Genomic DNA, 20,852 nt, shown 5'->3' with positions numbered 1-20,852 from the left:
TTATTTTATTTTATTTTATTTTATTTTATTTTATTTTATTTTATTTTATTTTTCTTTGTCTGACTTTGTTTTGTCTTTTCCTGGCAGCGCTATAGTGATGTTAGTTTAGTTTTATATAACTATTGTCTTGGTGCAGCATTTTGATCAGCTTTGTGTTTTGTGATATTTACGTTTGACTTGACTGATCTGTCTCCTACGTTGAACGCAGAGGAGGCAGACTGCTCCTGCAACCTACCTTGCTAAAACGCAAAGGAAGTGCGAGTCGAAGTGAGCCAATCGTCACTCATCCTCGCCGCGTCTGCACCAATCAGAGAAATGTTTTCGCTCGGCAGTTTAAGTGACCCTATGCACATGTGAGAATGCAGTGACTGGGGAACTGTGTTGATTGAAATTTTTTTTAAAAAATCATGAAATATCACAAAAAAACGAGTCAAACGAGCAGATCAACTATGAAAAGGGAAACGCCGCATGCAGAGGACACAGAGGAGGTAAGAGTGGCAACATCGTGTTTACAGTGACAAATCATATAAACCGCATGCTAAGCTAGCTAGCTAGTTAGCCAGCGGCATACTTTTCACTTTCTTAGGAAACTGATGGTTTGCTTTGCCCACGTTGCTGTAAGTAAACATAAACTAGGCTTCACTTGGGGTGCATTTTGATTATTAACAGCACATCAAACGATCATCAGATGAATAGCTTTGATACAGTAATTAGACAAACAGCAAGTTTCATTCAGTTGCACATGATGACTCCCAACGTGCCTATAATGGGCTCACGATGCATTTGAGCACCACTTCCAGGTGAAATTCAAAGACAAATTAAGCTGTTGACATTGCACAGATGATTCCGTCAGAGCCATCTCACGACGAGGAGGAAAATGTGGCTCCTGTCAAAGCCAAGAGGAGCAAGCCCGAGGAGACTGAAGGGGAGGCTGAGGTCTTTCACCCGGTCAAGTTGTCCCGCAGTGATCTGTACCGGCCCCCCACAGCAGAGGAGCTAAACCAGCTCAAAGAGGCAGAGAGCCTGTTTCACTGCAGCCTGCTCAAAATGCAGGTGAGACATCACTCGCACTCACGTGATCGTGTTGGAATGGGAACCTAAAGCAATGATGATTGATCCTGTGACCATTCTTGCAAACACTTAGAGGACTGGCTTGTACATGTAATAGTAAATCTATCGTAATTCATCTCCAATAACAGATGGAAGAGTTGCTGAGAGAGGTTGTGCTGAGTGAACGTAGGAAACAGCAAATCGATTGCTTCATCCAGACAGTCACCAGCCTGCTGCAGACTGTGCCACGCTCGCCAGAAGTTGAGGTATGTAGCATGTGGGGCGGGGATTTTGATTTATTTAATTGTTTGGACCAGTCGTGTTGCAGTTCTATTTGCATGAGCTTAAAAGAATGCTCAGACCACTACTTTTTTTTATTTTTTTTTATTATATGCTCCCGTCTCTCCACAGTTAGGTGACCTGTCTTGGCTCTCGGGTGCAGTCAAGGTTCCTTTCCTCCTGATTCCCAAAGCATCCAAGGGCAAATTCCACATGGCACCTCCTGCCTCTGTGAATCTCATCGGCAGCTACCCTCTGGGCACCTGCATCAAACCGTCCATCATGGTGGACTTGGCTGTCACAATCCCTGCTGTAAGTCATCTGCTCTTTTTTTTCTCATTTCAATTACATAAGCAAATCTTTAAGCCTAGAACAAAACGTTTTCCCCCCATGTGTGGCATATATACATATTAGCTCCTGAGACTTTCATCTACATTTACTGATCCTCCCGCTTTAGGATGTCCTGCACCCTAAGGATGTGCTGAATCAGAGGTATCCCAGGAAAAGGGCTCTCTACCTGGCCGGCCTGGCTCAGCATCTCACTTCCTCCTCTGAAATAGGAACCATGCGTTATTCTTGTCTCCATGGTAACCGACTCCGGCCCCTTCTGCTGCTGACTCCTCCGGGTATTTATCTTTTATTTTGCAGCATATCTGTACAAAATATCCTAGAAGCATCAAAAGCGAGGTAGTTAGGTTGTATTAAATTGACATGCCCAACTGCATTTTACTATAACTATTTACAATGTGTGTGTTTATGCATATTGATGTTTGTGCTGTGAGAATGTGCAGAAAGTGACAAAAGGAAAGTCGAGATCTTTCCAATATCTTTTATTATGTGTGTCATCTCCTGGCATAGCCATAGCAAGTTTTGATCAGCACTAAAAGCAGAAAACATTGATGTTCTCTTGAAATATGTTTTTATTCACTGTGTGTGTGTATTGCATAATATATTCAATTGTTATTTAATCCTCGCCCCCTGTACTTGATGAGTTCTTTGTTTGGTATTCCCAGAGTTGTGTGATAGGAGGTTAGAAAGTTGTTCAACATCCTTTGACAAGATGTGTTGGCATTTCTCCTCCTTCAGGTAAAGACTCCTCCAGCTTTACTGTGCGTGTTCATGCCTGTCCCCCTCCTGGCTTCTTCAAGCCCAGCCGCTTCCACCCCCAGAGGAATAGCATCCGGACAGAGTGGTACACTGGCTTGTCAAAATCTCAGCCCGGTAAGAGCCATAATTTGCCGTAATTCAAAACACTTAGTAACGCCTCGCTAGTCCTAATTAGGTATGAGCTTATATACAGCAATCATTTCAGCATCTATATTGGATCACCTGTGCATTTCTCAGAAAAAAGGTGCTTGTACATTCAGGGCCAAACTGTTGCGTTTTATTTAGCAGCAGAATTGGACCATCACTCATGATTGTCCCGATATTACCGATTTCTTTTGCAGGGGGATTATTATTAACCAGACAGATTCTTTTGTTCCTGTTCTGTTTCCGTAGAGAGCAGTGAGCCTCCCACTCCTCATTACAACAGCTCCATCCTGGGCGATCTGCTTCCCAGGGCTCACCTCCAGTTTCTTTCTGCTGTCAGCTCCCAGTGCTCAGCTTTTGCCGATGGAGTGGCTTTACTCAAAGTCTGGCTCCGACAAAGAGAGCTGGACCAGGTACGACGCTTTTAGTAGATCTCTTGTCTCAAAGTGGCCATATGAACAGTTCCAGTAGGGAAGCACATGCTGAAAACAAAGTGAATGCACATTTATTATTGAGCCAGCCCAAAAACCTGTACCCACTTGGTGTTTTGATCTTAATCTTTTTCATTTGTTTGTTCCTCCGCATGTTGTGTGTGTACATGTTTTTGTGCTGGCACTGTAATAAACATGAATCTTTTGGGTCAGGTCAGTGCTGCTGGGAATACATCATAACATAACAACCTTTTTTATGGTTTTCTCTTCATTCCACAGATCCTCTACATAATGTACAGCTGGTTGTTTTTAGTATATATGTATTAAGTTTTCTTTTGAGAGTATAACTTTTTCTGTTTATTTACCCCATCTCTTTATCCCCTTTTCAATTTTCCATAGGGCACCGGTTGTTTTAATGGTTTCCTGGCTTCAATGCTATTGGCCTATCTCCTGACCACTCACAGAGTCAGTAACAGCATGACAGCCTATCAGTTGCTTCGAAACAGCCTGAACTTCCTTGGTGAGAAAACTGTCTATCAGTGCACAAACACAGCAGCATTTGTACTCATCTTTGTTTATTAGATTACAGTTTTGTAACTTAACTTATCCACCCCTTCCTATAACAATCAGCCTCAACGGACCTGACGGTGAACGGCATTAGCCTGGCCAAAGATCCTGACTCCACAGCTGTGAGTAGAATATGTTAAATCCAAAATAACAGATTTTTGGATGCTGTTTGTACAAACCTTTAATTTTGTCCCTCTTGCTCTTATTTTTCTCTCCCCTGCAGCCAGCTCTTGCTGATATGCATAGCGCTTTCCAGGTTGTGTTTGTTGACCCTTCTGGACACCTCAACATGTGTGCTGATATGACAGCTTGCACCTACAAACAGGTAAATAATAATAAAAATGTCGTTCAAACAAGATCCGTTTTTTTTATTATTATTATTATTGGTGTGTTTTTCAGCAACAGGTTTTCTGATCGGTTGACAATATTCAAATATCCAGGTGCAGCATGAAGCGTCTCTGTCGATGCAGTTCTGGGACGACCCTACTGTGGATGGGTTCCACGCTCTCCTCATGACCCCCAAACCCATGATAAGGACCAGTGACCACGTCTTCCAGTATGTTTCTGTTTGCTTATGTCTAACAGCTAACACGCACAAAAAAAAAAAAAAAAAAAACGAATTACCTCCTGTTCATATTATGTACCTCAAAGACACCATGCTCATACACTACCACCAAACTAATTACCAATCAATTTCTGTTGCTCTTCTGTGTAGAAGTGTGTGTGGTATCCTATTACAGTACAATTACAGCATTACCTCGCTGGAGATCAGTGAGCTCTTTACGACGACCCATTCTTTCACAAATGTTTGTAAAGGCAGACTGCATGACAAGGTGCTTGATTTTATACACCTGTGGCCATGGGATTGAATGAATTGGATATTGGCCTGAAAAACTCATACTGGTGCAACCTTAAATAAAGAAATGCTACCCATTTTGGTTAAGACCCTCATACATATCAGTCATGCTTGCTCCATGTCAGTTTCACAGTTGTTACTTCATTTCCTCGCCTCATGAGCCATCATTCTTTTTTTCCCCACACAGGTTGTGTGAGCTGGTCAAGCTTCAGTCCAGCTGTAAGAAACTCAACCTTCTCAGTGAGCTGATGGACCACAGTGGGAACTACATAGACGCTGCGCTTCCTTTTATTCTGTCACTTCTTCAGCGTGGGCTGGACCAAAGGATCCACCTGCTCACCCACTCCCTCTCTCCTGACCCTGAGGTGAGCAACTTCCTAGTTCAGGATTATTATTGATATTATTGATTGATTACGTAGAGATTAACATTCTTTTTTTTTCTTTATAAATTATTGTATATTGAGAGCAATCACTGCTTAGTCTGATTAAAAAGGCTGACATCTTTGTAAATAAATGAACTTGTTCCCTTTTTTTTGTATGTTTTCATAGTGGTCAGTGGAGAGTGAAGCCCCAAAACACAAAGCTCAGCCTCCTCTCTCCTTCGGTCTGATCTTAAGGCCAGAGCTGGCAGCCTCTGTCCTGGAGAGGGGTCCACCTGCGGACAGCCCCAAGGTAACATCACGTGTCTCTCTCCTGTGTGCGTGTGTGTGTGTGAACTGTTTGCTGTTTCTTTTTGCCTCTGGTGAAATAGACATCGTTGAGTGAGAGTGAGGACCTATTACCAGTACACCATCAAAATTTTATGATTAAATCTAAGTAAACTTAACTTTGAATCTGTACCCCTTTTTGTTCATTTACTAGCATGTAATAGCATTCCTCACCAAAGTTGGCAGTTAGGGGGCATAATTCCTCCGATATTATTTCCACTTTTACAACTTTTCTCTTGTTTGGGTAGCTTGCAAAACAACAAATGTACCATGAAACTAAACGCAATTTGTAAAAACCTGTCAAAGCAGTTTTCGGTCTTATTAGTTATGTTACGATGTGTGAACAGTGTGGCGTTATTAACGATACTGTCCCTTTGCCAGGCAGCAGAGTTTCGCCAGCTGTGGGGCTCTCACTCTGAGCTGCGTCGCTTTCAGGACGGTGCGATCACCGAGGCCGTGCTGTGGAACGGAGAGACCTCCTACGAGAAACGACTGGTCCCCAGACAGATCATCGCCCACCTGCTGCAGCTGTAAGTATCTTACCTGTATTGACAGAGCAACTAGCACAATGTTGATGATAATTATATAATGGCATGTTTTGATCAAGCAGTCTGTGCAATCAGTTGATTGATTCTAACTGTGTCCATAACCATCTTCAACAAAGAAGCAAGCGGGTGGGTTTTTTTATTTTCTCCTGTTTATTTTCAAGAAGAAATTAATCACTGTGTAGAAATGATAATAACCAAGATGAGGTAGATGAGGTGTATAAAACAAATGAGCTTATACACACATGTAGCAGCTGCACTTGGGATGTTTAGCCACATCCACCAGTAGTTTTGTCAGGGAGTTAGAGATGCACGGTGAACAAAATATTTGTAATGAACAGCTAGCAGCTGTGCTTACTTACTGAGACACCAGGGGACTTGAATTGAAGAGTAACAGTTTCGGATGGAGCTCTGACATTTTAAAACTTTCTAACCATTGACCAGTCTTTCTTTAACAGTTAGAAAACAAAAACACTGCTTATTGTTTTTAGAGAGGAAAATAGAAATCCATTTTCACATATTTGGCAGGGTGTTTGGTCATTCTTATGTGACTCAACAGTAAAGAGGCCTTACTGGAGAACATAAAGTAACAAAATGTGGCCACTGACTCTGGAGCTGTGAAACTCGATTCCTACATAGATAGTCACACAAAATGGCACTGGTGATAGCTGTACCAGGATGTGGTACAGCTATCTGGTATTAGAAAAGTATCCAGAAATACAAGTTCAGCGGCAATGGTGCTGAAAGTTCATGCACCTACAGTACTCTAAGAGAGCAGTAATGCATAACCATAAGGGTTGAGCTTTTTCAAGGGATTATGACCCCCAGTCAGTAAAATCTGATAGGATTTTGTAGGCTTGTAGGCATGAGATGCCTACAGCATCTTGTGTATTCTATGTATAGCATACAACCTACTTTTTTCTAATTAATGGTGTATCAAGTCCTGTACATCTGCCTTTTTATAAGGCTGTGCAGACTACATATTTTTGTTCAGAAAGATCATCATATCAACCCTCTCTGCATTCAATCTTGTTCGCATTCTTGCAAATTTTTGTCCAGACTCTGACAATAATGAATGCGCTGACGTCCCAGGTATGCACAGATAGTGTCTTGCCAACATTGCCAGACTGGGGAATCTTGGGCCATTGACCCTCCACCAGTCAAGAGGGTTAATGTCCAGTGAGGGAGAAATGTCTCTCAAATAGTAATCAACCTGGGCCTCGGAGTCGGTAGCATAGGAGGAACTGTAGTTGTCTCCTAAAAGAAGCATCATGGTGTTTTTGATGTCGCCTCCCTTTTCCACTGGCATGGCCATCTGGCTGACAGCAGGTGTCACCAGTGTCTCCTGCTTTTCAACCTTCGCGCCCACAATAGTAGTGATCACTTCTGTTTTGGAGACCATTTCGTGCAGTTTCACTTTTGCAGCCAGTCTTCCTGTTGGCGTCAGGAAGCTGAGGTGTTTGTGACGAGGGTCCAGCATAGAGGCAATCAGTGCTGGTTTGGATGCCAGGTCAGGTGAGTCAACCTGTGAACAGTAAAGGAAATGACAGCAATGTTAAGTGCTGAGTCTTTATGTAAGTCCATATGCATGGATCTTCTTGCTCATTGACAAGTACTCTACAAATATATCCGAACATATTTAAATCTCAGCCGTAATTTATGCCTACCTCCATGCGTTTACGCAGTGACTCCCGGACTTTGAACTTGAACTCGGATACCTGTTCAACATCATGCTCTTTTGCCACAAGATGAGTCTGAAGAAGGCTGAAGGTGATAGGGTAGATGTTTGAGATGGGCACGTCCACTTCAGCAGACATGACTGTTGTTGCCCATTTCAGAGTTGCCAGCACAGGCGTGAAGTTTTCAATTATTTGCCAATAATCATCTTCAATCTCAAGGGTCTGGGCCTCCTGTCGGCTGGTGACCATGCGGTCAGACAGCACAGCTTTGATTGCCCAACGCTGTTCGACGAGCCGCTCAAACATGTCACAGATCGTTTCCCATCTGGCTTTGCTGGACCGGATCAGTTTGTGCTGCGGTAGTCTCATCTGAGCTTGCTTGAGCTCCAGGGCCGCACTCGCCAGTGAATTCTGGTTGAAGTGTTTGACCAGTTTGGCAGCAGCAACCACAACGCCGAGCAGATCGTCGCTCAGCCCGTCGCTGACGGCCAGCTGCAAGGTGCTGGCAAAGCAGAGAACGGAGTCCCAGGTGACACGGGCAGAGGCGTGACCGGGCAGGATGTTCAGGGTGTTACTGTGAACGCAGGCAATAACTTTCCCTGAGATTCCCCACGTCTCCACTGTGCTCAGGAGTGTGTCTCTGAAGTGGTCTGTGGCAGGGTTGTCATTTATCCTGTGAGTCTGCAGTACAGCCGACCTCCCCTGCCAGCCTTCAGCAATGAAGGAGCAGGAGACGGTGAGGTATCTCTCGGCGGGGGAGGCCGTCCAGCAGTCAGTGGTCAGAGCCACCATCTCCACTGTGCCCAGCCGCGCTCGCAGCTCCTCTGTCGCCTCTTGAAACTGGGCCTCAACGTGGCGTGCTACATCGGCCACCGACGGCATTTTATAACCCCGCACAGTGTAGCCCAGCAGCTCACGAAACCCGTCGCCATCCACCACGCTGAGGGGAAGCAGGTCCCTCACGATCATCCTGCAGATTAACCTGGTCACCTCTAAATGCGATATCTCATCGGGTGGGGTTTTGTCGTCAAACGGCGTGGCGTTGGTGTTGAGATGCTTGCTTCTTATGTGGTATATCATGTTGGTGGTGCTGCTCATGTATTTGAGCTTCGTGTCGCACAGTCTGCAGTGAGCCTCGTTGTCCACCCGGACGAAAAAGTCCCACGCCGAGCTGCGCCGTGCTCGCTTTTTCTCCACATGGTCGACAGGCTCGGCGGTGGTGGAAGGCAGTGTTACCTGCGGGCTGTCCGGGGCTTCAGGCTGAACCACGCCTTCCTCCAGGCTAAACAGAGCAGCGGGGACCGTCGGCTTCTCATCCAGGCCTGTCGTTTTCTCATCGGGGGGCGCTGATTTTCTGTCCGGCGGTGTGGTAGGTGGATGGAACCGGGCTATGTGATTTTGCATCGAGGTGGTGCCGCCGTCGCAGTATTTTAACCTAGCTTCACATTTCATGCAGCGGACAAAGTCGCCCATTCGTTCAAAACAATTCCACACGAAGCTCCGTCTCCTGTCACGCTTCATGTTTTCTGTCCCGTTTTTTTTTTTTAGTATTATTATTATTATTTATCGCCAGCGAGCTAACCTAATGGTAGCAGAGAGCAGTGCGCACAATAAGCACAACCGTGTCACCTCATGTATTTAAAACCTCACGCTGTCAAGATTTTATGTTATCTCTCCTACCAGGCATGCAGGCATACCCGAATCATCCCTGCGATACGTCGGGGCGATGGTGGATGACGTTATCAAAATGGGACATGAGGTAATGTTAAATATGTGCAAGTTGCCGGTGTTGACCAAAAGGGGGTGTGAGCGTCGTGTTTCACCTAGAGATGGGATTTATGGCTCTTTGAAGGGAGCCGGATCTTGGGGGTCCGTTCCTTTCAAAGAGCCGTTCAAAAGACTGGCTCATTTTTGTATTTGTTTATTTTTAACCCATTAAGACCTAAACATTACACATGAGACTAACAGGGTAGTATCAGACTGTACTGGATGCTAAGAAGGTGTGGGTTAATATTTTGATCAGAATCATTCAAACTTAGACATCCCATATATATTCTCTTGGTGGGATATGTGAGTTTGAATTATCCTGAAATCATGATAATTTCATTTGGCAGTGGTCTGTGTGCACATTTGTAAACATTCCACAGGGTGGCATGGCGCCACATCCCTCTGCTTTGACAATGAGATCACTATTTTGGATTTACCCTTTGTATTAAATGTGTGTGTGTGTAAATAAACCTTGAGTTAATGTTATCAATGCAATACCTAAAAAAGCTAAGCAGGGTACAGTGAATTCCGATGTAAAACAGCTTTTACTTTTAGTGCAAAATAGAACAAGAACAAACCTTGCAATATGTAGTGCAGATTTTAGTCTTTCTTTAGAAATTCACGATAACATGTATCAAATGAGAAAACAAGGAGATTAGAAAAAATATGTAACACTATCCAATGCTTTTATAAAACTAAACAAGATTTCAACTTCAAATATTAGAATAGAACAATATCAGTGCAAATTTTAAGAACATTTTGGATTGAAAACTCACAATAATAATCCTAATGTTGTACACCTGAGCTGCTTTGACCAAATCAGGAGATGAGCTCCTTGACTTAGCTTACTTTCTGTAAACAATAAAATAAAGTGTAAACAAAAAAAAATGGCAGCTCTGAAATAGTACTGCAGTCCCATGCTTTATGACTTCTTCTGCCTCTCCTTGTCCTTTGGCAGATTGGCATTGAGGAAGACAAGTGATCTCACTTTTGTGGAAAAAACAAAGAAATTGGGAACTGGCTCGTTCATTTCAAAGAGCCGGCTCACTCATTCGCTTCAAAGAGCCGTTCAAAAGAATCGACTCGTTCGCGAATGACCCATCACTAGTTTCACTGCCATGTGAGAAATGGTCTTGTGTCGTGTAAAAATCAAGTGTGTGTGTGTTTTGTGTGCACCGTGGCCCTCAGGTGCCCAGCACCGGGGAGGAGCAGAGTCTGAAGGTGGTTCAGTCTTATGATGACCTGAGCAGGAAGCTGTGGAGGCTGGAGGGTCTGCCTCTGTCCATCACCTCAGTGCAGGGAGCCCACCCTGCACTCAGATACACACAGGTAAACCCCCTGTTCCCACCACACAGCTTTTATGGTCATCAGTAGTTATTAACAGCACAGTTCAGCCAGTTAGGACTGGTGCTTGCTGTCACCTCACAGCAAGAAGGACCTGTTTTTTTTTTGTTTGTTTGTTTGTTTGTTTTTGTTTTTGCTTTCTGCGTGGAGTTTGTATGTTCTCCCTGTTTTCACATGGGTTTCCTCCTAAATTTCAAATACACAGAGGACAAAAAGTGAACTGGAGATTCTAAATTGCCCATACAGATGTGATTGGCTGATTATAGAAAAGTGGTTAAAGAACATAACTGAATGTAGTGGCAGTAGTAGTAATATTTTGCAGAGGTTCTCAAGCTTTTTTTCAGTAACGTACCCCTTTAGAAATATTTTTCAGCCAAATTTCTTTTCAAATTCCTCAGCAGTGCAAAAAATGGTAGAAAGAAAAGCCCATACAAAGACGTAAGATACAGTGTCTGAGACAACAATCTGATACCGATAAGATGTTGTCAGCTCTGTTTTTGCTTCTTTTTCACGTCTTTCTGCTTGTTTTCACTTTGTGTCGCTGCTACGTTTCAACTGCAAATCCATTTTTCTTGATTTTTGTCTGGCTTCCCAGTCATAGTGAACAAAAGTCCTCACTCGCCTGCCACAGCAGTAGATTCAAGCCAGACACATACATCTGACACCTTCGCGAAACCCGGAGGCAACACTAAATATAAAATGCGGTTTATCAAACTTACGTGTACATTTTTTATTTAACTTATAATTTATTGAACTTATAATAGCCTTAGCTAATTAATTTAAGAATTATGCATAACTGATGTTTTTTTAAAGTATCATTAAAAAAAAAAAAAAAAATCTCATATATCCCATGCAGTACCCCAACAAACTCGTAGTGATGCACATAGCCCCATCTGAGAACCACTGTGCTATGCTATAATTGTGTTGATGATTGTGATACAGCATCTGTATTATTACACTATAATTTCACTTTCATGACACTTTCCCACTTGTCCAACTTTCCCCTGTACAGGTCTTTCCTCCTGTGCCGCTGAAGCTGGACTACTCATTCTTCGACAGAGAAAAGATTTCTCGATCACTGGTGCCAAAGGAGGGCAAACCCTGCCCTGCCTACATCACCCCAGTCACAGGTGAGCATCTCAGTTTTCTGCAGGTTAAGCTGCGACTGCATGTTTGCTTTCCTCTATGGACTCACCAGTTCAGCAGAGTTTTTCAGTCTTGTTTCAGCTAGTGGAAAATAAATGAAATGAAGTAATTTCTCATCTCTTCCGCTGTGGGAAAAGGAATTTATGTATTTATTTCATCTGATATTGACTTTTGTATCTCTTTGATTCTTGCCTCAGCCATAAATCTCATTCTTTTCTGCACCTACAATGTTGTGACTATGTTTTTAACTAGAAGTAATAATGCAGTTGTTTATTTCTGATTCCTGCTTCATAGAGTAATATTAACCTCTAGAGAAATTTACCTCTTTCAGCTAGAACCAACAAAAGCGCTCCAGATGTTTGTACTAAGAAGGGAGCTTAACATTGCCAGGCTGTCTTTGCTTTAGCTGCATTGACAAAACATAACATGCATATCTACAGTATCGTTTTAACTGGTATTACAGCAGTAGTTATCAGCTTGGTAGGTGAAACCCGGCTTTGCAAATCAGGCTATCTGCACTCTCACATGAAAGGGGAGTTGTGTGCTGCAGTGAGCCTATAGTGATAGCCCATAAAATGAAAATTCATGCTCCAAAGACAGCAGAGAATTGCAAATCGTGTAAATATGTGTTAATACGTTTTACCTTAACACTCAGTCCACTCTCACTAATACCCAATAGTTTAGCCATGACAGCTGCTTATTCTAGAGTCCTTAAACTTGATAGCCCATATTTTCACACCTACACACTGATGACATTTAGTCCTACATTTTATATGCAAATAACTCAGTGTGCCACTATTCCAGGTAAGTAGGGAGTGACTTAGCAGGTATTTCGCAGCAGTATTTATTGGTAAATCCCATTTTGAGGCCATTTTCACTATCTCGCCATAGTTTTGCCTCATTATATGGTGACCTCTGGCTCATGTAAGCATAACACAGAGGACTCAAATGCATGTCTTCTAGATCTGAGCTATATGTTGATATAATATTGATATTGTGATATAAAACTAGGTATTACCTGGGACTCTGGATATTGTTATTTCATAACTTGGCATAATTGTTGTCTTTCCTTGGTTTTAAAGACTGACAGAAAATTGTATCTGATGACTTTAGTGCAGTTTTATTAGACAGTTCCAGTGGCTCTATTATTAGCCTCTATCTGCTCAGCCATCATAGTCACATTATTAATTATGAGCGGTCTTGAGTGTTTAAATATCTACTGAAAGCACCAATAGTCATCCTTCAAGTTATCATCACAATATTGATATCAATGTATTCAGTCAAAGATACTGTAATATTTGATTGTGTCCATATCCTCTAGATCAAATTTCTTCCAAGGAGGAAATTACAGCCACTTAGCCAAAGACAATAACCCTCATGAACACTCATGCTGTGTACCAATATGTACGATGAACTGTCCCGTTGCAGTGATCTGTCACATGGAGGGCAGCGGGAAGTGGCCTCACGACCACCTCGCCATCCGCCACATCAGAGCTGCCTTCCACATCAGCCTGGGAGAACTTCTCAGCAAGCAGCACCGCTACGCCTGCAAGCCCTGCCCCTCACACCTGGACGTCTGGAAGGTAGGTTTGTGTGCGTGTTTGACTAATGAGAATTAGTTTTTGCTTCTTAGATTTTTTTTTTTAACATGTCAATGCAAGTTCATGGCACATTATTGTTTGGGGTTTTTTCCCCAATTAATTTGAGAATTTATTATTAATGTTGATTTGTCTGTGTTTGTGTGCGTGTGTGTGTCCAGGATGGGTTGGCATTCCGCATCCAGGTAGCATACCACCGTGAGCCCCAGGTGCTGAGGGAGAGTGTGAATGCTGAGGGGCTGCTGGTTGTCAGGGACAACGAGGACGCTCAGGCTCTAGAGATGGCCACCGTACACAGACCTCTACTGACCAGCACACTGCACGGGTGAGGTTGACACAGCAACACAAAATTATACGTGTGTGTGTCTTTGAGAGACCACGAGTGCCGCGGAGGTCCTACTTACTGATGAAACTTCTGTAATATCCTTGAATTTTGAGGTGCATTCCAGATAGGGATAGTGAAGCAGTTTGAAAAAAGAAACATGTCGTGGGAAATCAGGAAATCTCACACATGCGTCAGTGCACAGTCCTGTACCATAATGTGTTCCACAACTTGTTTCGCACATTTGTTGCATTCGATTGTGGGGTTTCGGCTGTTTTTCCTCCACAGCCAGTCCAGCTATAGCAGAGGCCAGCCTGTTGATCCCTTTGAAACTTTTCAGAGCTGAAAAACAAGACCAACAAGCCAGAGGGCAATGTTAATTTTAGGTCATAGAAATATTCTGACTGAGTTATGAAAAGTAATGGCAAAGTGGTGGAATTTTACAGCAGGGCTCTGTTGTTGGTGTGTGTTGATTGTGCCTCACTTGATGAAATCGGAGGGGAGGACTATGAATCGGTGTGTGTCCGTTCGCCTGTTGGTGCAACAGTGGCACAGCTTCCAAATGGATGCTCAGACTTCCACTGGCTTTGGTGGGAAGGTTGCTCATGTGCCAAGGCAGAACTAACTAACTTTTTGCACCCCTTGTCCAAAAGGGGGTGTGATAGTGGGCATGGTGTATTACAAAAAGGCTAATAACATCTGAACAGATTCACACATCGTCTTAAAACTTTTACCATGTGTGTCATGGGCCACAGATGACCTGATTAACTTTTCATGCGTCATTGGTGGGGGACAACATGTTTACTTGTTTTTGATGTGGTGGTTATTACTTTTGAACTAGTAATGATTTAATCTCTGGATACTGGGCCATAAAATTGCAATATTTAAATGTTAGAGTTTTTTTCATCGCCTGTGCCTCCTATTCGTATTATTTCCATTAACTGCATTTTGTGCTGTTTTGTGCTTGTGACGCTTTTGCTGTCATCTTGTTAGCCTTCTGTCCTAATTTTCCTTACTTCCTTATTTTTTTCCGGTTTTCCCTTTCTGTTTCATTTCACTTACCCCTCCTTTTGGTCTTCTTTCCTGTGTTTCGTCTCTGCGTCGTGCTGGACAGGCTCCAGCAGCAGCACCCATGTTTCGGGGCAGTGTGTCGCCTAGCCAAACGTTGGCTGGGGGCCCAGCTCTTTAGCGAAGACATCACAGAGGACACAGCAGACCTGCTGGTGGCGTCGCTCTTCCTGCAGCCTGCACCCTTCATTCCTCCCGGGTAACTATCCATCAGCCCCACTTTCGAGTAATCTGTCCACTCCATCTGTCCCATCAGCTGACATGAAGTTCTTTCACCTTGCTTTGTTCCCTCAGTAGGTCATGTTGAAGGAGTTTGTATCAGTGCTCTCGTTCTCTGTCCTCGTCAGTTCTCCTCAGGTGGGCTTCCTGCGCTTCCTGCATCTGCTCTCTTCCTTTGACTGGAGGAACAACCCCCTGGTAGTCAACCTCAACAACCAGCTCACAGGCAAGTATACGCTCTCACACATACACATTTGCTTTCTGTGTCACACAAACAAATGTGGACCCCCACCCCCCACCCCTCTTTCTATACACACTACTGAAATGCCGTAACATCCTGCTCCTATGTATGGCAGTTTCAATGCCAAGTCTGATTGTTGTCACTCTGCTTCCTTTCTGTCACGTGTAGCCGCCGACTACACAGAGATCAAGAACGACTTCATGGCCAGCAGGGAGTCCCTGCCTGTCATGTTTATCGCCACGCCCAAAGACAAGAAGCTCTCTCTGTGGACCAAGCAAGCACCTAGTGTACAGGTCAGGCGACACAAACACACACCCTCACACAGCACTGAGACTCCTGAGAAATAGGTCAAAACACATTGAGTTGTGTAGTGTACAGCACTAAAATCAAAATGCGTTTTATTACAGGTGGTCATCAGCTTAAAAAAAATAACATTTCTCACTGTTTTACACTGATTTTTTTTTTTTTTTTTACTTAGATATAGTAAACACGAGTAGAGATAACATCATAAACAACGGTGCAGAAAAGAGTTGCATGTTCTTGGCAAGGAGCAGTCACACAGTTTCCCGATCCTGGAGCCTTTCCTCAGTGCACACAGGTCTCCTGGGTCACACTGCGGGGATACACAACCACATTATAGTCTGTTATTGCTTCCAGACATGCATTTTTACAGCAGATACTTTACTATAACTGATACTCAACACAAACTGCCATGTATGTCTTGAAGGATATCGTTAACCCAGTGAGGTTAACTGGTTATTTGTAGCGGTTTAGTCAATTTCAGATTGAGTTGCTGCATCACATACCATAGGCAGATAACTATGCTTTTTCCCAAGGGCTGGAAATCGGTCATTCTTCAGTTTCTCCAAAACTCTATGTAAATCACTGATCTGTAAATATTAAAACCTCTGTATTATCTAAATAGTACCACCAGAGTATGAAATTATAATTAGCACATCACTAATCTGGGAATATTACATTATTTATTATATCAACAAAATAAACATCAGAAAATTTGCACTTTCTACACATCACTGATGATATAGAGAAATTAGAGGGGCATTATTAAAATCTGACTTTTTTTTTTTTTTTTTTTTTTTGCATTATTAATTAAAATAACATCCTCCTTATTTGTCTCATTGAATGTTACTTCCAGACCAAACTTGGTATGAACTTACTCACCAGTTGCTTTTCGTTGCCGTCCTCCGGCGAAGTAAAATAAGTTAAATATTTTGTTTTGAGTTCCTCTGTTTGGATGAGACCATAGCTGTAAAAGAGTCCAGCGGCACACATTAGTGTATGGAAAAGGTAGACGCGCCAGCTTCCCATGGTGCTCAGCTGACCCAGATAAACTTCCTCTCCTGGACGCCCCTGTGAACACTGAGCCTCTCTCTTGACCCAGCATCTGCCTTTATAATGACCATGGAGGGCCGGAGCTCAGCACTTAGTGACGTCCTGACAAAACGTCACAAAGTGCCTGATGAGAATGTTTGCTATGATTTCCAATTTATCTCAGCTGGCCAATTTGATCAAATCCACTGTTGTATTCATGTGCCATGAATTGACTGTCTGCAGCAAATGAAAGCACCTTTTCAATGCAAGGGCACATTTTTAGAAAAAAAAAAAATCCATGTCCTTGTAGCTGTCAGAAATCCTGATGAGGCATCGTTAGTCATGGTTCATAATGGAGTGAGAAAGAGTTGTTCATGTGTTGTGAATGAAAGTTTATCAACCCCGTGTGCACATATTTAGTCTTTTGGTTATAGACTAGCTCATCTCTCTGGTAGCAGCCTAGTGAATATACCAGCTTTGTACTAACTAAAGGAGTTTTTCATTGGATTTAATCAGTTATGGGGTCAAGGAGCAGCCGCGGAGAGAATAGCACAGTGGGAAGAGTGTCATGTTTAACATTAATGTGTTGTTTTGATAAAACGACATAGGATCTGAAGACTCTGTTAGAATAATATAGTACACGTGTCATAAACAAGGATTTATTTAGAAGGTATACATGAATAACAAACACAAAGTTCAGCAGAAAAACAAGGTTTTTGCAGGACACACTATCATTGTGCAATACAGTGAATCATGCTTTTCTTGTTTTTCCCTGTCCTCATGGCCAATGAGGACACAGAAAAAACATCGGTTTCACCGGAACGCTGTATCCAAAAAAAAACCAAACACACTGCACTTACAGAGGTTGATGCAGTTCCCTCTCTGAGTCACAATTAGTGAAATTCACCTGTATTTCTGTCAAACTATCAAGCCAATTTTACATGCACTTTTGAAATACCAGGAAAAAAGAAAAAAAAACAATATGCGGCACCGTTCCACCAGCTAGGTTAAAGTAAACAAAGTCTGTAAAATAAAAAAAGATTGTTTCAGCAAATGATAGCAGAATTCATCAAGTCTTTATTCTCTTTTGATATCAGCAAATGTTGGTCGCCTTCATGCATTGTCTAAATGAACACAAAGAAATGCAACTGGTAATATTCTAAATTACCAACTAATTCATTCAACGACAACTCATGACATTTCTAGGAACACTGTGATGGAGCTAATCATGCCAGCCATCTGTGATCCAATGGAAAAATCTAGATCTGCAATTTTACAACAGCTAAATGCTGTAAAAGTTGCATTTGAAAAGCTCACACTCACACACATTTTTGCTCAAATCTTGGTTGAAAGACGGCTTCCACAAAATCCTCTCATGCATGACCATGACCTGTGCTTGCCTTTCACTGGAAAAGCAGCTTGTGCCAACGTGATTTCTATCACAGTTTACTTGATAAGTTCTTGGTTGACACAAAAAAGTCCCACCTCAAGCCAACTTTTTAGTTATACAAGAAATACCCAAAATCGTTGATTTCCATTAAGCTTTTCTGTATTATGTACATCATAATAATTGTGTGTGTATGTGTGTGTGTGTCTACAGATGCTGCAGCGTGTGGTGATGGTGGCTGCAGAGAGTCTAAAAGTTTTGGAATCTCAGTTGATGGATGGCAACCAAACTCAGGATGTCAGGGTGTGTAACACACACAAGCACACACTTGTATGCTCAAATACCCAGTTACTCACTCCACTCCACCTGCGGTAAACACAGCACCTGAAAAGCATGATAGTACATTTTATTGTTCCACCCTTCTAATTCACTTTCCTGCATGTTTGTGCAGGTGGCCCTGCGTCCTCCGCTGGATCCCTACGATGTGCTGATTCACCTGAACCCCAAGCAGGTTCCCCTGCTCAGCCAGGCGGTAGATCCTCCCGCTGTCAAAATCAGCAGGGGGGTCATGTCTGGAAACGTGGCCCAGTCTGGAGGGGCACTGCCCGTCATCGACTACAACCCTGTGTCCCACTACCTGGCAGAGCTCAGGGTGGGTGTTACTATACTCAAATATATTATTGTTATAATCAGGAACAAGACAATTTCACTTCATGGTTAAAAGTGGTAGGGGTGTGTTGTGCCAGATGTAGCCATGCCAATCAGGGTTTGTTTTTTTTTATTGTGTATATAGATAGATAGATGGATAGAAGATTCATTGTCCTCCATTAGAGGAAATTTTGTTTCCACAGCCACAAGACTGATTATGCCTTTCAAAGTTTAGACTAATCTTGCTTTTAAACTTGTTAAATGTTAAATGTGTTGAATGTATTTTTAAAAGGAAGTCTTGTTGAAATCAAATGATGTAATAAAAAATTTTGTATTTCCTTGAGGGAGATGTAAGGACATGTGCCACTTCCAAGTTAGAGGTTTGGCTCGTAGCTTCAATTTCCAGGGAAATGGATTTGCATTGTTGTGTGATACGTTTCTACTCTCATGCCTACACGATGTCATCCTCAGGAGGCCTTTGGAGACCTGGCCCTCTTCTTCTGTGATCCCTACGGTGGCACAGTGATCACAGTTTTGTGGAAACCTAAGGCCTTCAATCCAGTGCCATTCAAGGTAAGGGTCATTTCAGCGATATCTTGATTCTGGAAATATCAGTATAGGCGAGAAGCTTTTTGGATTGTTTCCATGATCAAAAAAGGAAAGAATTTGCACTGTTATCTTTTCTCTGCTTGTCTTTATTTCTGCTCATTGTTTCAGACGTCGCAGATGTTTGCCCGGCAGGTGGAAGTGACTGGGGAAGAAGTTCACACCGTTCCCAACATAGAGGCGATACTGGAGGACTTCCGGGTCATGGGAAAGGGCCTGGTCAAATCAGTGGAGCCCAGGACAGAGCGATGGGCATTTTAGATGACAAACACACTATTCGCTATAAATGTGTTATTGTAGTGTGTGTTTTGGCATTTCAGAAACAGTGGACCTACTGTTTTTCTCTGATCAATCATAACAAATAGTACAATGGAAACAATTTTGTATGTCTTGTTAACAATATTATTAAATGCTCATTTGTAGGAGACTAAATGTGTGCTTTTGGAGGAGCTGTACTATGTCTAATAAAGCCATATCTGCTCTTTGTTTTCATTCTTCCTTCATTTTCCGGTCTGTCCAACAATCCATCCATCAGTGGTGTTTGATGCAAAGGGTGCAGTTTTAGCGGGCTGTTTCAGTTTTGTTTTGTTTTTCAATGGAGGTCAGCGCAGAAAGAGGACAGGAAAAAGGGATAAATATTTCAGATGTTGTATTTTCCCAATGTAATAACCATATATCACATATACTGTGCATATGTATTCTGTCAGAATCCACGCAAAACTGAAAAATCCCCATGAAAGTCCAACTGAAATCTAATGAAGGGACCTGAGATCAGCGTTGTCAATAAAGTAATAATGTAATTCCAACACATCCAGTGAAAAAGCCTGAGGGGACCGGAGCACGACTTTTTTTTTTTCATTTATTTGATGCAAAGACAAAATATTCAATGTAAATTTATGTCAAAACATTTGTCTTTGCAAGCCTATGAAAAAAGCCCATGTGCTCCTGTTTCCCATCAACATTTTCTTATTTATTTAGGCTGTTCTTATGCATTGTTTTGACACTGACCTGTCCCTCTACCAGCAGCAGGCCCAGGCTGAGGCACAAGACACGATGCAGTTTTCTGCACTTGTTGAGCAGATTTTTGCTGCTGTGTAATATAACCTTAAACAAAGCAGAGGGCATGAATGAAAATGGAGTGATGTGACAATGGATTTATTTTAATACAGTCGCAGTTACAAGATAGTCACATAAATGTGTTGAGATTTGATTTCAAATTGATTCCCCAATAGCAGCAGACTTCCAAATCTTGGCAAAATGTGCCAAAAGTAATGGGATCTGTGTAGGCAAGACACAGATGTTGGACTGACCCTTCCTCTTCCTGCATGTGGAGTTGTAATATAGTGTAATATCCCATACAAACATTGCCTAAAAGAAAACAATAAGAGTCAAAATAAAATGAACCAATAAAGGTGACTGGAAGAGATTCCAGTCACCTTTATAATGACATTTCGTGAGCCTCCTGCACTACACCTGTGTTTTCACCAAACTTTTCTCTGGAACCCTGTTGTTTTCTCAGGAGTACCTCGTCAGATGAGTGAAATCATAAAGAAAATTCCCGTGTAGGAGTTTGGCACCAGACCAAGAGAATTACCACCAAAAACTGTGATGAAAATGGGAAAGAGGAGGGGTAAGACATAAGGAGAGATAAGGACCTGATAAAAAGCATTAGTGAGTTATTGCACAATGTGCATAAAGCATACAACTCATATATAGGCTACAGAACAAAATTTAAATATTTATGAACTGCACTAGTTCACAAAAATATGCTAAATATAAGTAGGAATTTTGTAGTTAAATACAAATACA

General features: G+C 42.4%; 2 protein-coding genes across 2 annotated transcripts; one reads left to right on the top strand and one right to left on the bottom strand.

The window, feature by feature from the left end:
- Positions 1 to 325: 325 nt before the first annotated feature.
- On the top strand, positions 326 to 19,530 carry nol6 (nucleolar protein 6 (RNA-associated)). The gene is made up of 26 exons (XM_030060224.1): positions 326 to 488; positions 841 to 1,053; positions 1,200 to 1,316; positions 1,462 to 1,641; positions 1,787 to 1,955; positions 2,416 to 2,550; positions 2,830 to 2,993; positions 3,411 to 3,531; positions 3,642 to 3,700; positions 3,802 to 3,903; positions 4,019 to 4,134; positions 4,622 to 4,799; positions 4,984 to 5,106; positions 5,523 to 5,671; positions 9,049 to 9,124; positions 10,321 to 10,461; positions 11,489 to 11,606; positions 13,051 to 13,205; positions 13,382 to 13,545; positions 14,657 to 14,809; positions 14,958 to 15,055; positions 15,239 to 15,363; positions 18,003 to 18,092; positions 18,241 to 18,441; positions 18,909 to 19,010; positions 19,155 to 19,530. The coding sequence occupies exons 1-26, from the start codon at positions 408 to 410 to the stop codon at positions 19,302 to 19,304; spliced, it is 3,480 nt and encodes a 1,159-aa protein (XP_029916084.1). The 5' UTR covers positions 326 to 407; the 3' UTR covers positions 19,305 to 19,530.
- On the bottom strand, positions 6,020 to 9,086 carry LOC115365290 (zinc finger BED domain-containing protein 1-like). The gene is made up of 2 exons (XM_030060225.1): positions 7,354 to 9,086; positions 6,020 to 7,211 (listed from the first exon to the last, which is right to left on the bottom strand). Exons 1-2 carry the CDS (start codon positions 8,884 to 8,886, stop codon positions 6,663 to 6,665), a joined length of 2,082 nt encoding a protein of 693 aa, XP_029916085.1. The 5' UTR covers positions 8,887 to 9,086; the 3' UTR covers positions 6,020 to 6,662.
- Positions 19,531 to 20,852: the final 1,322 nt, after the last annotated feature.

This window comes from Myripristis murdjan, chromosome 9 (assembly GCF_902150065.1).
Source record: "Myripristis murdjan chromosome 9, fMyrMur1.1, whole genome shotgun sequence".
Classification (NCBI taxonomy): Eukaryota; Metazoa; Chordata; class Actinopteri; order Holocentriformes; family Holocentridae; genus Myripristis; species Myripristis murdjan.
Note: the sequence above shows the minus strand (reverse complement) of the source record. Positions and strands in the feature narration are given on the sequence as shown.